Source organism: Ptychodera flava, chromosome 1 (genome assembly GCF_041260155.1).
Source record: "Ptychodera flava strain L36383 chromosome 1, AS_Pfla_20210202, whole genome shotgun sequence".
Classification (NCBI taxonomy): Eukaryota; Metazoa; Hemichordata; class Enteropneusta; family Ptychoderidae; genus Ptychodera; species Ptychodera flava.
The window spans coordinates 6,928,762-6,945,869 of NC_091928.1; the positions used below are offsets into that span (position 1 = coordinate 6,928,762).

General features: G+C 36.0%; 1 protein-coding gene across 2 annotated transcripts in view; it reads left to right on the forward strand.

Annotated features, from left to right (window-relative positions):
• Positions 1–17,108, forward strand: part of LOC139128961 (homeodomain-interacting protein kinase 2-like) — a 73,735-nt gene that overhangs the window by 38,762 nt on the left and 17,865 nt on the right. For both annotated transcript variants that reach the window (XM_070694669.1, XM_070694738.1), the window contains exons 3-4: positions 15,393–15,516; positions 16,533–16,652. In XM_070694669.1, the coding sequence (XP_070550770.1) occupies positions 15,393–15,516; positions 16,533–16,652 (244 nt within the window). The remainder of the gene's footprint in view (positions 1–15,392; positions 15,517–16,532; positions 16,653–17,108) is intronic.

Genomic DNA, 17,108 nt, shown 5'->3' on the forward strand with positions numbered 1-17,108 from the left:
GTGATTTAATGTTATGGAATACCTGCCTTTGGGTATAAACAAATAAAACCGAACAGGAACGGGAAGCATGTCTGTTTTAGGTCACCAACCATATTTCTGATTCTCTTTCTACCATTTCAAATTAACAATGCTGTGAAGTATCAAAGCCTGCCGTTAAAACCCAGTAAGTGTCTGCAACTTACAATAAGCTGGAATGTATGATTTGCATACAATTGTAGAGTTCTAGCCACCCCAGCTGACTTTAATGAGTATCCTGTCCCTCATACACGTGGCAGTCCCTCCAATGTACAGTTAAGCATGGTAGTCAACAAGTATGTCATGAAAATGAAATCAAATAAGAAGACCCGTTTGTAAGTTTGGAAGTCTTCCAGCAAAAACTGATTCTAGGTGCTTACCTTGTGTGCTTGAAATCTCCCTGTATGGTTCCGTAGAGGGCTAGAAAGCTTGTAAATTTTAATTGTCATTGATGGCAGAGTCATATGAAAAGTACACTAGTAACTTGGATATCAGACGCAGTGGAAGATGGCAACACTGATGGTGTTTAACCCTCCACCCCTTGATTCCCTATAAAGAGGTCCACAATCACTATTGATAACAATGGGTTTGGGCCAAACCATGGTTGTGAAAGGTATAGTGTTTGACCTGTTCACCATCAAAATGTGAACATAATGTGATCATTTTCTTTGACAAGATTAAAATTGAAATAAATGAAAATAAGGATGGGACAGGATATCAAGCAAAATGTTTTCTGTCACCAATTACCAACCAGTTTGCACTTCTGCAACTTCTCTGTAACCGTGGTCAGAGAGAAGTTAGACAAGAAGCCCTAAAACTACAAACAGGTAGGCTGTTAGTGACAGAAATTAGTTAACTTACATGAAACATCAATTTTATTGTTTCCGTCATTGAGTGTGATTTTCGGAGATTTTTGAATTGGGCTGTTTACAAATGATGTCATTGTTCTTTCATCAATATGCAACAATCCAAAAATGTGGATCTCTTTTTAAGAAATTACATGTGCAGGAAGGAGGAAATACGACTAAATAGGTGACTGCCAACGTTGAGATGAACATCGGAAAAGTCACTTACGACGCAGACTACAAGCTGCAATAACAGCCACTCAGTGTAACACTGACGTGTAGTTTGTCTGAATTTCTATCAACAGTGTCCAATGTCGTCTGTTTCCAGCCATATTTTGTGACAAATCTGCAACTGCCCTATTAAACACCTACTTCTGATCCTTTCCTCTCTTACTGATCCCTCCGTCTTCACTGTCCCTACTAAACATTGACAATATAAAAGACACATATGATACAGTATTGGTCTGAGCACGGGAATATAAAGGATTGATAAAGAATTAAAACTCACAGGGCTTTCTGAGAGTCAAAGCAACCTCCTTGCAGCCTTTTTTCACAAATTATGTTCAAGTGACATCACTTACCAAAGAAAACAACATTGTTTAATGAAAGTTGCTGAGAGAATATGGTGGAGCAGACTGCCCCTAGAGTCAAAACTGTTAGCCAGTTGAGTTGTTCTTGCATCAACTGTTCATACACTAATCCAATCTGACTGTTCTGCAACTTTGGGCCATGAGATATTCCATTGTCCAGCATAGTATTTTAATTGATGCTTAGGTGCTTGTGTGAATCATTACTGCCGGATAATGCATTCATCAACTGCCATTTTTTTCAAGCAAAATTGCTCAATTTTAAAAAAGAATTCCAGACACTTTGCAATTTGGGCGATTTCAAAGACCTTTGTTAGGGTTTTAGTGGCAATTTTTCTTCTCCACTTTTGTCATCTAAACTGGCAGACAGGGGCTCTTTGTGCAAATATTGTTGTAAGTCTGTATCCTTTGTGACTGTGCCACGCCGTCTGAAAAGAAAAAAAGTCTCACCAGTTGTCAAAGTGAGTGCTTGCCCGTCATTCAGAACTGATTTCACCAGAGACTGCTGGCTTTTGTTTGCAATGAATGCAAAGTTTCACAGCGTTAATTTGATGTGCGCACAATTCACAGTTGTTTGCGAAATGATGTGCTCTCTACGTGCAAGTCAAAGAGAAAAAAAATAACGCCAACAGTTTGTGTGTGGGCTTTGTGATTTACATCCAAATTGATGTAGGGATTGGAGCTAATATTGTACAACACCGACTAGTAACATAAAAAAAGATGTCTCGTCATTGCAATATTTGATCATTACAGTGGATGTCAAAATTGGAGACAAAGGGAAACTGTGAATGGATTGATTTACGGATGAGAGAAGCCGTTCACAGTTGAATGAGATGCAACAAGCCATACTTTAGATTAATCAAAATTACATATCGTTTCATCATCTGTCATTTAAGGACTGTCGTCTGCTCATGAATTTCTGCTTCCAAAAAATTTGAACATGAAAATTTTTATCGCTCGTGAGTCACAAGCAGTCATTTTCAGTGATGCATTCACATTCCCAAATAATTATTTGCAGACAGAATACCCAAGCATGCTTGTAGCATGTTTACATTAATGCTAAAATTTTATATCAAGTTCGCCTGGCTTTGTCATTCAACGAAAGAAGCCAGGATTTATCAATCAAATTACCATGGTATTAAATCATATTGATAAGTTATACTGCCATTAATCTGAACTCTGAAATACAAGTAACGTTTTCTTGTTTGTGATTTTCAAGATTAGCTGATACAGGTACAGGTGTATATCTAATTTTCTAAATCTGAATCGACAAATGTTTTTCATAGAATTTTTTTAACCAGACTTGCACAGAGATAAAACTGTTATTGATGTGAATGGTGCCAGTCTTTATTATCAAGTTTTATTTGCCGATTTACTCACTGGCATCATTTACATTTTCATTTTGTTGTCTGCTCAGCAAGTTGTCAATACTGATTATGTCTGTACTGCTACATCTACATTGTATATGATATCAAAAGATAGTTAATAATTTTATTTCTACAAATTATCTGATGCACTGGCAGGCCTGTAATGTTTATGAATCAGTCTGACAGGATTTAATAAATTAATATTTTGCTACGTTTTTTGAACTATTTATAAGATATATTGTCAATCATTGATGATATCTCGTACTCCCCAAAATCATGTCCAGTAGCATTGTGTTCAGCTTGTCCACATAGTCTTTAGCAATGTTATATCCAAAGTTATGGCTGGCAACTGAATTTAAGTTCTGACCGGGATTCATCTTTGAATAATATTACGTAAGGTAAACAATACATTTTGAATGCAAGGCTACTTGATTAATACACTTCAGGGAGAAAAAAATGCAAATGAATTTGTTCTCAGCCATAAGGAACGTGTTTAATTATCAAAAGTTATATTGCTGTTGTCTAGATGTAAAACACTCGTTTTGTTGGCAGAGTCAAACTTCTGTTTTGTGTGGACGGAAGATGTGTTCATGTCATCATATGTACATGAAACATTTGTATTCGGTCAACCTAACATCCAGCCATGGAGTATCTATGTCAATTCATTCGGTGTTTTATTATTTTCCAGCTTTTCACTAAATTATGCCGTTGTGTCACTAAATTGCCCCATTTTGTCCAGCCAGTTGTTCTAAATTTCCACTTAAGATTTATTATCAAGAGATCCAATCATGTTCTGTGAGAATTAACTTATTTTCAGAAAAGGTAATTACTGAAACAGATGGTCAGTCGTTTGTGACAGATTACATTTTGTACATTTGAATGTAATTTGTGTAGTCCATCATGTATCAGGTATTTGTCGCTTTGTCAAAGGTTTGTTTTCTTAGTTGAGACCACCTAGCTGAGCGTTCTTTATGAAGTGAAGGCTGATTACTGACAACCTCAATCCATGTCTTCTGCTTTGTGCACTTCTGTTAAACATCTACTGGTTTAGGAACATAATTGTGCCGAGACTTCATTCCATGGACTATGCCTTGATTGGCACTGGTGATTTAGTTGTACATCTGGTAGTGTTACTCAGTATGGTCAACTCTCAGGAGTGATTCTTGACTGCAAGGAATTAGAATATGATATACCACGGTCTCCAATATCACCGTCAGAACTACGTAGTTGGTTGTCTGTCGGGAAAAGGCATTGGTCTCATTGCGCTTGTTAACACTATAATTTTCACAAGTTTTACAGTCTCTCTACACCATAAATTGTCTGCAGTGTGCACATAAATGAAGGTGTTTACCACTGTGCTATGATTTTACTAGTTTTTCATCATTGATCAAATTAGACTGATCTAGTTAAAAATGAGGGTGTTCATCTCACTGCTGTGGGAAGTCCTACAGCTTTCAAAGCTGAAGTTGGACCTACGTGTATGTAGCAAAAGAAATCTGAGAAAACAGGTCTGCTTTTTGTATATGACCAAGTGTCACTGACATAAGCTTTACCATGGAGGAACTGAAAACAAGTTTGACCCGAGTTTGACATGCCTTGATGTGAATTGTATACTGACTGTAAATGGCGTAGTAGATTAACTTACGTCAGCTGTTCAGTTTTAGAACCTGTTTGAGACAATAATTTCAATAAAACAGTGCCGGTCCCAGGAAGCATCACATCCAATCAATCAATAACTTTTCCTGGCCTGGGAGAAGCATTGATAATTCCTTGGAATCATGTCTCCATATTTTGCATTGGAATGGTTCAGTTGTGTATCACTCAGTTGAAGAAGATTTTTGTGAAGGTTTATGAGCACAAGTAAAACCATTTGTGCCACAAAAATGCAATCATTTTTGCATTTTTCATGTCAGGAGAATGAATCTATTGATTCTTACCATAATCATGTGACTCAGTGTTTCCCAAAGTATAGATGATCTATTCGCAGTTTATTGCTCCACTCTCTTTTAGATTTTGATGTTGACTTGTCTCCAGGATGTCAAAAAATCATAAACAACATGCATAGTTTTCATAATTTTCATAAATAGTAAGACTTGGTAGTGCATCTGTGCCTGTCGTTTTCTGGCATTGCAAGTCCTGTGATGAACTGCAGCATTGTATATCCATGTATCTGTGGTGTTGGGCAAAATACATCTGTGATACATGTATGTGTCTCACTTTTCAAAGATGATATAACACTGAGCCATATATGAACCTTGACCCATTCAGGTATGACCTCTGACCTTTGGAGGTATGACCTCTGACCCTTGCAGGTCCCTAGTCACTCTGTGCAGGGTTAACCAAACCACTGTGAACAGTTCGGTTGAAGTTGTATAGTGAATTTGTAAAATCACTCCATCAAACTTGAATTTTATAAGATATCGTGAAATGTAATATGGTATGACAGACCAACAGAGAGCTATATAAAAACATGATATAGCTTCAAACTATATTTCTAAGTAAAAGTTCTTTCGGTTTCAAACTATTATCTTCCTGTCATGAGAAAATAAGAATTGTCTTGTTCTCAATTTTGTACATTGTCGATAAATAATGTGTAGAAAGGAGCCGCCACACTTGAACAGTTAACAGTTCCAGTGACATGTTTGCCTCATGTCAGAAGCTTTTTTTTCGATAAAAATTGATTGATAACAGGAAGGAATCAATACTTGTTGTATCTTGTGTTTTTCATGTCACTGCCTGTGTATAACCATAGCTTCTTGTCCAATTATAACAACATTTTCCAGCTTGAACTGAAACTCCATTTAACTCCTTTTACATTTTTTTAAAACATTTTCCTTACAAAACAGTACCCATACTGCCGCAGGGATGTTCCAGACCCGAAACATGGTGGTTGTCCAGATGTGGCCAATGGGAAAACATTATGTTACTGTGATATGAAAAACCTATCAGTGTCTGGTTTGGTTTTGTGACGTTACATCTTTTACCAGACTGCGTCTGTTATGTAGCTCACGGAAGCAAATCTTTTGGAATATTTATAGATTGCCGAAATAAAACTGTCAAATGTTTGAAATATTCATAAATTTACAGCTGCTTCAATAATTAATTTGATTGTTAACAGACATTCGTGGCAATTGGTGAGGCTATGCCTTGCCAGCAAAGTAAGTATCTTTATCAATTTAACCCTGTGATCACCGAAATGTGGTATGATCCTATTGTTTATCATTGCAAAGTTGGACCTCTATACTGGGAAATGGGGTGGAAAGGGTCAAATTGTGACTTACTTGTGGTGGTTATTGTAAGCATTAGATACAGGGTCAGTTTTGATACAGAAGAGTTTGGTCTGTATTCGTCTACCTTTGTTCACATGTTTATATGCCCCATCAAGGTTGAAATACAGATGTATATGTGAACTGTTTTTGCAATGCAATAAATCTTTTGATGAAACTCATAGTTGTTTCAGTCTTGTTACAGAATGTTGGATCACACTTCCTTCCCCCCTGGATTGCAGTCACTGATACCGCTTTTTGGCACTGTGTCAGTTTTTATAGGGATGAACCATTAAATCTCCGGGGTGATGAGCTGATCTTTAGTATTGGTGTGAAAATTTTGCGTACTTGAAATTGGCTCTTTTTTTTGAAAGTTTTGAAGATAGCAGATACATCACTCTTTATCAACACAGTAGGATTTACATCTATGCAAAGATGAGAACTTTTCTGCATAACAAACTTGCTATGATGAAGTTCCTCTTACTCATAGGAGTGTTCTTCAATCCCTTGCCCTTCAACCTGCCAGCTAGATTTTAACTACCTTTGCCCTCCAAAGAGCTTATTGTCTAGATCCCAAAATCTGCTCATACTGCGGATAGTTTTGCAGCATTGGGTTCTGGGATACATCCTTGTCTGGCCTGTGATTAGCAGTTGCCCCCACTGCTGCGCATACAAACGTTGCTTTGGTCACCAGACAGAGGCTGCTGAAAAATGTATGGATAATGATAGGAACACAGACTAGACATGTAAAAGAGCCGACAGGTTCGTGACTTTGGGATCAATAACCGAGAACAATGATCCTCTGTTAGAGGAATTACTGAAAGCTAACAGTAACTTAATGACTAGTTAAAAGGAAAATTTGATCGATGGGCTCATTTTCCACATAAATTTTCATCTAAGTAAACCACGTTGATTATTAAAATATTGACCAGTGTGAAAAATCTTATTCAAGCTGGTAAGCTGTAGTTAATTTATGCAAATATATGCAGATCTGTCACATGAACAGACTATGTGTGGATGTAGTTGTATATAATGCTTTGCTACATTCACTGACTGATTGTAAATATTTGTTTGTTATTCCCTTGGTTCAACATCCCAAAATCTTTAAATGCTTTATCTACTCATGATTCTTTCTTGATTTCAATATTGTATTTTGCAATTTTGTTACTTTAATTACAAATTCAGTTCTCAAGTGAATAGGTAGATTTTCATGTCTTGAAATTTCATAATTGAATGGGCTCTGTTTGGATGTGACAAGTGGACTTGATGATAATGACTAGTGTTTCCTTATTTTTCGACCATAATCCAGTGGGCATTTAAAGGGCTAAGTTTTTGGGTTATTTTCTTCTACTGGACACAAATATTCAGGAAATAAAAAATGACAAGAAGAGACTGATAGCTTGACTGTTTGACATCTTTTTAGATTGCTGAATTGTTCTTGAGATAACAGTTTGCAAACGCAATCCTTTTGTGGAACTTTTGACCTCTGATTTTCATTATACAGATCCAAATCTGACTGTAAAACATTGAAACCCTGCCAAAGTGTGTGAAAGGTTGTTCCTGAAAGTGACCTGTTTCATATCCAAAGGCTATAATGTAGCAAGATTGTGATTGTAAACATGATTGTCATTTTAAAATCTTGCTAAATTGTATCAAGGTAGTAAACAGGTAGATTATTATCAATTTCAAATCTTACTAAATTGTTGGCAGATTGTTGTCAGTTTAAAAGGAAAACACAGAAAAAGGAATATATTGTTCAGTTTTGTGATGGTCTTTACAAGGTAAAAATAACAGGAAGGTATTGTTGAGACATGTTGTTTGTAGAGAGTTTAAAAGTTGATAATAGGCGACAATGGGTCAGTGTTTGACATTGGAAATGTCACCTGGTCACTGATGGATGATGGGTACAGCTATTCAGGGATGGTTCAATGACCCAGTCATGATTGTGCTGGGGGAATGGGTCAGTGTGGCTTACAGTCAACAAAGGGGAAAACATGCATACACACAATTATTAAGGGTTTCATTACAGGTCAAAGTACCAAGTATGGTCAAAACACACAAGATGATAATCAGTTACACATTGTGATGACGGATTACCCTGTCACATCCATGGTTTGGCCAGAACCAATTGTTTATCACTGGTGACTGCAGACCTGTTTACAGAGAATAGGCAGTGAACGGGTTAAGGTTTGGCCAGCCTATGCAACAATTAACAGAGCATTTACTTGCAAATGCTTGCCTAGCTCCTCATGTGACATTAGTCAACAGAAATCTGTCGGTCCAAACACATTTGAGGTAGCCAACAAGCATAGAGGCACCTTCACACACAGAAGTGAAAAAAATGTGTGATTGTTGTCACTGAATTGTGTCGATTGTGAAAGGAATGACTGTCATTTCGGGTAAATAATGTTTCCCGTCTTCCATATCAGTGAACTTTCAGAGTACAGAGCAGATTGCCTTTGTTGGTTTTTTCCTCTGTAAAGCTTGAGTTTATCATTCCATTGTAAGCTAATTGGGTTTAACTGAACAAAGTACAAAGTATAACACAGGGTTATGTTCTCTTACTTCACATTGAGTGAATATTGCCATCCATACACAAGAGACACAAAATGTCACATCTTACATCAAGGTTTACTTTTTCATGGAGTTCAATGCTCTATCTTGAATTATGAGTATGAAGTTTTTGTGTCAATAGACAAACCACTCAGTTTTGTGAAATTTTTTATGTCTTATTGTTTGTCATACGAGGGCTGTAGTAACAAACTGCAGGCAATATATGTAGGTTGAGTAAGTTAAAAAATCTACCAATAATAAAAATAATCAGTCCAAACAGCCTTTACAAGAATATGTAATTTTGTCTTTCCACATTATAATTTCTGTTTTCAAGTCTAAATTATGTGAAAAGCCATGTAAGAATCTTGAAAAGTGACAAAATTTTAATAGTCGTCAACAAAATATTTACTCTCGTTCAACTGGCACACGTGCAGGACAGTTCAAGAGCAGTGATAAAATTTCTGCTTTCTGTCAGAAATGGCAGTGGTCGCTGATGAGGTAATGGCCACTTAACCCTTTCACCATCATGGTTTGGCCCAAACTTGTTATCAATCATGATTATGGACTTGTTTACAGAGAATTAGGGGTGGGCAGGTTAAAAACCACAAAAACTCAGTATAGAGTACAGCAGTGTTGTTTACTATTGACATCAGTCCATCATAAATCAATGTTACAGTGTTTACTTGGCAGTTGATAACTTGAGGTTGTCCATGACATACAAAAGCAAGAAAAACAGGAGCCCAAGTTTGTTAAATTTTGTCAGAGAACAGCTGATTGGTCAAAATGGCAAGTTTCTATGGTGATGTTGACTTTGTGAGCCCAGGAGAATATGCCATGGCTTTTGTCTTTCATACTATTGAAATTTCTGAATATTATTTGGGTACCTGTCTTCCTAAAGGCTTTTGAAAACATTAAAATCTGAAATGAGAGGCCCAGCAGTTGATCAGTTTGATGTCTGGTGAGAGTTTTGTGAAAGGAAACAATATCTACCCTGATATCTGAGTGCATGTTGTGAATATTCCAACGGTGAAACACTCAGGTTTTACAGGTCATATTTTCAGTCAAGGAAGGTTCATTAAAACAAATTTTGGGATCTCTTTCTACAGTTTAACCAATTCCTTCCACAAACGTAAGCAGATTTAAAACATCCAATCTCAAAGTGAGAAGAGATTGTCACCTAAATTTTCTCAATCAAAAGTGCTACTAACTACAGTGCAGTATAAATTATAGCTCGTAAAATGTCCAGGGGAATTAAGCATTTTACAGGCTACTCAAAACCAAATTAAGACAAACGTGTTAATTTGTACAAAGGGTATATATTGCCTACCTATTTATTAATCTATGCCACCTGCTTGTTACAAAACTTTTCTATATCACTGTATATTTCAAGTCCACCCTCCATTATTCAAGTCAGGTTCTGACCTTTGAACTTTGACGTGAACCAGGTGTAATCTGCCACTCTGCTCTATCCAGATAATCATATGGTACAAACATGTCAACTCAGTTGTGATTGGCTCTTTATCTTAAACATTCAGTCTACCAGCATCTGATTGGCTAGTTTAGTGACAACTGTTCTTGGGTTAAAAAAGAAGTGTTGAGTTCAGAATGTAGAACATTCAGACATGATAAATAGAGTTGAAGTTGCCCTGACTACCACAAGGATAATATTGCCATTTTGTTCCAATTTGTTCCACACCCAAGGCACTGTTACATGCTTATTGGCATAGATTATCACATTTCTTTTGCAATTAAACAAATTATCCATTATATACATATTTTTAAAATAAATGTAAAGTGAATTTTTCTTTAAAGACAAATGATAAATTTCCTAAAGAAATTCTTTTTTAAAACAGCTTGAGCTCTTTTGACATGATATGGAAAATCTTTCCATCAATCAATTAAGATCTCATCATTTTTGCATGTTGTCAGTTTAATGTATGATCACATCTGTAGATGTAAGCTGAATTGTGACAAATTATGCCACTGTGCGTTTCAGAATCCGGGGCCATCTGAGGGTTCAAGGTTTTGTATATCTGATCCTATTTCAATATTCAACTTGGAGCCATTTTAATTTGTGACACTAAACATTGCCATGTACATGTGGATTCTTATGTAGGAATTTTCATGTACTGTATTTTGTCAGTATTTTACATTTTACACTTCTGTATAGATATCTTTGGATGTTGTGCATGTGTGAGATCTGTGTTTGTATGTGTTATACGTATGGAGTCTGTGTATTGTACAGGATCAGTGTGTGTATGTTTGTGTACAGGTAAAGACACTTGGCTTATATCAAGCAGCAAATTCTAGGAAAGTCTCAGTTTTGCTGGAAAGATATGTACTTCTTTGAAAACAGGAATTGGTGTTTCTGATCTCTTCCGTGTTTGTTCTGCTGATGGAAGTTAATCCATAGGTTATATTTTCCACCGGGAACTGGGTCACTTGAAATTACACCATAAAATTTACTTGTGAATTATTCTTTAGGTTTGCTGGAATTGATACAGTGTATTCAGTATGGTGAAAGGACATACAGTGCTCATGAAATCTAGGTCGAACATGGAATTTGAAATGTCAGTCCATTTTGGTGTGAATAAAGTATAGCTTTTTGCTCCCATACGCACTGTGGAAGATTGATTGCAGTCGTGTTCTAAGCGCCGTGTTGAAGTCAGCAGGGGCAATACTTCAGAAGTACAACGTTTACAAAGTTCAGAGGTTAATGGCCTGCATTAAGTTATTCTGACAGAGATAGGGGGTCTTCCAAGGGAGATATTTGTATACACATTCCTTACTCCAGTGACGCAGGCTTCAGCTTAATATATCTCAGCATATTTTATCATCTTGAAGATTCATTTTATGGACATACTTGGACAGATGTGTCCTTTTTGGGAGTGAAATTATACAGAAGTGACGAACTCTATGTGCTTAACTTTAAAATTATATTATACATCATCAGGTCAAAAAGAAAACTGTATCTTATTTGAAGGATAGCTGTGTATCTTATATGGGCAATTTGAAATCAGGCCAATTTGTTTGTACTTTGTTTCCCCAAGTTGAGTTCAGAGGAATGTTGAGTGTGTAAAATTGAAAATTGTGTCGCAATAGTTGTGCACTATTATATTTTCATGTTTGTCATAAATTGTGTCACAAATACTTTGACCATGAGCAGTTACAGTTTTCCAGACTTTGACGTCAGTTTAGGTCACCTGTGACTTTGTTCATACTCTCACAGTAAAGCAGGCTATGGTTTTATGCTAAAATGCAAACGTGTGTAAGGTGTTTTAACCAACAGAAATATCTGTTTGATAGGTCGTATTTACATTATGAAATACCGACATGTTCTGGTTAGCTTGTGTTGTAACTTCAAACAAAATTGATCATGTTGAGTTAAATATCATTATGCACCTGCAATTACTGTGTAGCACAGACATGCAAACTCCAATGGTTTTCTTAGAATTTTTGCATTTCTTTCAGAAATTTTGTAATCAGTTGCATTTAAGGGAGGGATCAAATCAGAACTAGATTTAACCCTTTCACCACCGTGGTTTGTCCCAAATCCATTGTTTTCTATGGTAAAGTTGGACCTGTATACAGGGAACTGGGGGTGAAAGGGTTAAGAAATATTTCCTGTGAACTGTAAAGGTATTATTGTATTTTGTGAAGCAACTCTGTTTTGGTGATTATTTAGGAGGGGTCCTTTCACCTCTCTAATCCTTCACACCCTTGGCACAGAAATTTAATTAATAATATCCACTTCAAGTGTTGTTGACCTCAAAACTCTGAGAGTGTAAGAGGTGTCAATGTGTGTACTTATTTCAGGACATAAATTTTGAATTAAAAGACAAACAGTCTTGAGTGTTCCTTTCTATGAAATTTTCTGATGCGTTCTTTTGCAGAAAAAATGTTCTGATTTGAAAACAAATTTTGTACTTCCTATAATGCATAAAATCATTCCAAACAAAAATATAATTGAAATAGTAGAAATTAACATTTTTCTTATTAGTTGTATTAATATTTCTGAGGATCTTGTTGAAATTGTTTATAAAAAATATCGTTGTAATGTTAGCAACAAACACAATGCAATAGGCTCCCTCCCAAAAAACACAAAAACCATGAAAGAAAAGTCTGTCAGCGAAGTATTCATTAACGTGGAATTTCACAAGTCAATTTGTCGTACATCCGTAATTCAAAAGAATACTTAGAACAATGAATGAAAACCATTCTGTGAAAGGATCTCAACAGCCAGGGTGGGAACGCGTTCTGCCGTGTTGACGGCTGAGTCAGGCATGGAGACTCCTTTTGTGCGACGTCAGTGATCTAGTTCATGAAGCATACATTCATATCTGCTGTGTTGTAATTACGTGTGCAACGATGAATTGAGTCCTCAATGCAGCATACTGTGATGAATTGAATATGCAGCGTCGGCAAAAAAATGCCTATTTCGATAACGCCAATGTTTGTACACGCCTGCATCAAACAATATGGTTGATTCATAAGCATTGAATAGAGCTCATATCTTCAACCTGCTTTGTGAAATATTTTCCACTGTAAAATTAAAATGGTATTTTAAACTCACAAGTCACTAATCTACTCAATCATACCGTGTGAATTAACTTAAAATTCTGTTCACATTGTTCCTTAAATTGAATTTACTGTGTGCAATCATCCGTAGAAATATATGTGAAATATTGCCCATACTAACAGAAGAGACAGACATCGCTATATTTGCGATTAAAATAATTTTGCATTTTAATAGTTTCATTTCTATGGGTTTGTCTTTTGAATTAAGGTACTACATGCCACAAAACTGACAAATTTAAACTTTAGCATAAACTTTCCCCAGGAAAGCTCTGAACCAGTCTCTTTTCAAAATCAAAAATCAAAATCAAAGTCACTTTGCAAATTTTAATATTACAGAAAGAAATTTAGTAAAATTTACTGATGTTTGAAATTCAAAATGGCCACTATACCTAAGTTGCTGTTTAGAAAATATTGAATTTTTGACCTTTAATGAACAAGAAAGGATGGTGAATATTTTATTTACCTCACAATTCTTAAACTGAGTCTCCAAAGCAGCTTATCAGTAGAGTATTTCAAAAATTTCAGAGACTATATTAAATCTGTCCAGGAGATATTAAATTGTGCCTTGACATCACTCATCTCACAGTGAAATAGATGGTAGCGCATGTACGGCTGTGTGTAAAACAATCATATCATGACTGTGTCGTAATACTTATTATGTGTATTTACAAGCGGTATTGCTTTGTTTCTACAATATTTTCCAGCCTTCTTTAGTAGTTCACATAGTCAAGCCTTTATGTTACACATCAAATTTCACAACTGCTCACAAATTTCACAAATGCTCACAGCTCTGAAACCAGGACAGTTGATGTCTCTTATAAGAGACTCCAGCCTTTATCGTTTCATGGTCAATGCGGGTATTTACTCACGGAGATCCATACAATCAAAATGTATTTACATGTATATTGCATTGTTTGTTTCTCAAAACTTGATTCACGATAACGTTTGAAGACCTATCAGTATGCCATAGCTTTCTCATACTGATTTCTCCCAACACAAGTTATATATATTTATGGGCAAAATTACATCCATCAAATTGATGCCTCTTTTTGCAATAATTCAATTGTGAACGAAAGCAATGTTTTTATCAGAGTTTCAAATTTCTACAACTGTGCCTCAAAGAAACAGATGATCTGCAAAGGAAAGTATATAGAAGAGAGAGAGAGAGAGAGAGGAGAGAGAGAGAGAGAGAGAGAGAGAGAGAGATGATTGACCATTCTTTTATCAGTGCTCTTCCCATCTGTGAAGAGAAAATTATATTTACATTCTGAAATTCAGTAAATTTGTTTAGGTGTTGCTTGATTCATTGGTGTATCCCTGTTGTCAAGGTGATAATCACTCCATCATGGCTAAAGTGTCAGTTTCATGGTTGTCATGACTATTAGAGATTGGTGAGTTAATTATTGGGGAAGTTGTCAAAAGCACAGAAAAATTGCATATCAGATGGTGAAGGGAGCCTGCTGTGAAATAATGGATTTACTGACAGTTTCCAAACCGATCCATTCTCATTTTCCGTCAATTCCCACCAGTGCAGCTGTCAGATATCTGTTGGTCTTCTCAGTAATCTCATTTTCCTCTTCCCAAAATGTTGTCATGCCTGCTGATAAAAATCATGATGGATTGAACCAGTTTCGGAAATTATGTCGGGGGAAAGAAAAAGCAAACATCTTGGAAGTGTTGCCACTAACGGTAAACTCTACGGGAAAATAAACCTCAGTGAATTTTTAAAATTCTACAGCTGTAATGATTCCTACCTCTTCTCTCTTCATACTCATGAAAAAGACTGAAAACAGTTATCTGTGACTGGTTAAGATTTTATTTGTTATTGCTGTGTTACTGTCTCTTCATTTATTTTCATGAAAGATGAGAAAAAACAGAAACTGCTTGAATCTTGTGTCCGTAGCTCAAGTTATCTGAATGTCACAGTGAGAAAACCTACATATTTTAGGAAGATGTGCAGCTATTGGTTGTTTTTGTGAAATTCAGCCATATGATTGGTGGACCAATGAGAGCAAATTGCTTTTCCAGTTTGTCGGTCTAACCACACTAGAGGGAAATGTTTAAAATGTAAATTAATGACTGAATGAATGATAAATAGATAGTAAATAGAGAAATAAAATATTGTTTGTACTTGTTTTGATCACTTCCAAGAGTGTAAAATTTATTGTGTTTGTCTTTCAGAGCTCCAGAGATTATTCTGGGCCTGCCCTTTTCTGAAGCAATTGATATGTGGTCTCTGGGATGTGTTATAGCAGAGCTCTTTCTCGGATGGCCTCTTTATCCAGGCTCTTCAGAGTATGACCAGGTAAGAATCCATGTTGCCAGACCACCCCTATGGTAATCTGAATATGGTACAGTCCTACAACAGTTCTGTCTTAGCATAGGACGTTGTTATCAGGGAACAGGGTGAGCTTCAAGCATTCAGCTGTAATGATAGAACCTACCATTTAAGTGTAGGGGTGATTTTTGTAAGAGATGTAGTTTTTGCAGTATGACAAAATAAACCAATCAATATAAATATTATCTGTACTGAGATACTGTAATAAGATTTCTTCAGAGAAAATTGTGGCATATACAAAATTCATAATGCTCCTGATGGGTGTTCAGCACAAACAGCGCCCTCTGTGGCAGTACTAAATTGTGACTCAGCCAATCATGAATCATGTCTCGTGAGTCAATATTCACCCTCTTCATTGACTATGTAAAGTCAAATCTGATTGGCTAATCATGACTCAGTGAAAAACATTCTCAAGTGGAGAGGTCTTCAACCCCTTTAGAGGAGGAGAACCCTAGATCAGAGGAAAGGAACCTGGGCTATTCTTGGAAGGTTTGTTGCATGTTTAAAAAAGTCAGGAGAGAGTTAATAATAATAATAATAAGGTGCAATTTTACTCTTTGGTGGACGACATATCTTTCTGCAGACAGCCATATTGTCAGAGGCCTCAGCCTGTCAGACATGAAAAAATGTCCGGTAATTTGATCTGCTGAACAGTCTTATATTAGTAACATGACAAAGTTTCTGACTGAGTGTTCTATATAAACTTTGTTGAAATTATTTCTTAGGTCATCTGATTTTTTTTTTCACTTTTGTAGAGAAAAGTGAAAGTCCTTTTGAATTTGACTATGCATATACATAAAAATTGTGTAATAAAATTCACTGGTATGGAGGTGACAATGCTTGGCAATTCCATGTCATAAAATTTATGACCAAAATATCTCAACTTGACACCCAAATACCAGCCAAGACAGGAGCTTATACTACTGCACGAGTTACTGCATCACTTCTCCAATTCAAATTTCAAAAATTTGGTTGTGTTGCAGATTCGGTACATTTCCCAGACTCAAGGGCTGCCGGCAGAACATCTCTTAAGTGCTGCTACCAAGACGACCAGGTTCTTCAGGAGAGACATCAACTCGGAGTATCCCCTCTGGCGTCTCAAGGTAAAGTAAAAAATTAAAAATTTAGAAAATGAAATATTTTTGTTGGAGAATGTATGGCAGGAAATTGATTTTTCATGACTGAATCAACTCATTTAGTTTGACAAAGCAATTGAAATTTAAAAATTCAGATTTTTTCTGAACATGTTGGAAGTTGAATATAACTGGAGAAATTTCTGATGCTATCTGAAACAAAAACCATGTTTTGAAGTGATATTTTTATGCAGGGACGTAAATGACATATGTTGACCTTTTCTGTTTGTTTTATCATGACAGTTTTGCAGATTTATTATACCATTACTGATATTTTAAGAGAAATGTGATACAAAAATTACTCTGTTTGATTTGAAAGACGCAGTTTAACATACTTTCCCACCAGACTTTATGATAGAAAAGTTCAATTTTTTGGTCCTCTGTAACAGTATGCCAAGAAAAGTTCACATTTGAGAGAAAGTAACA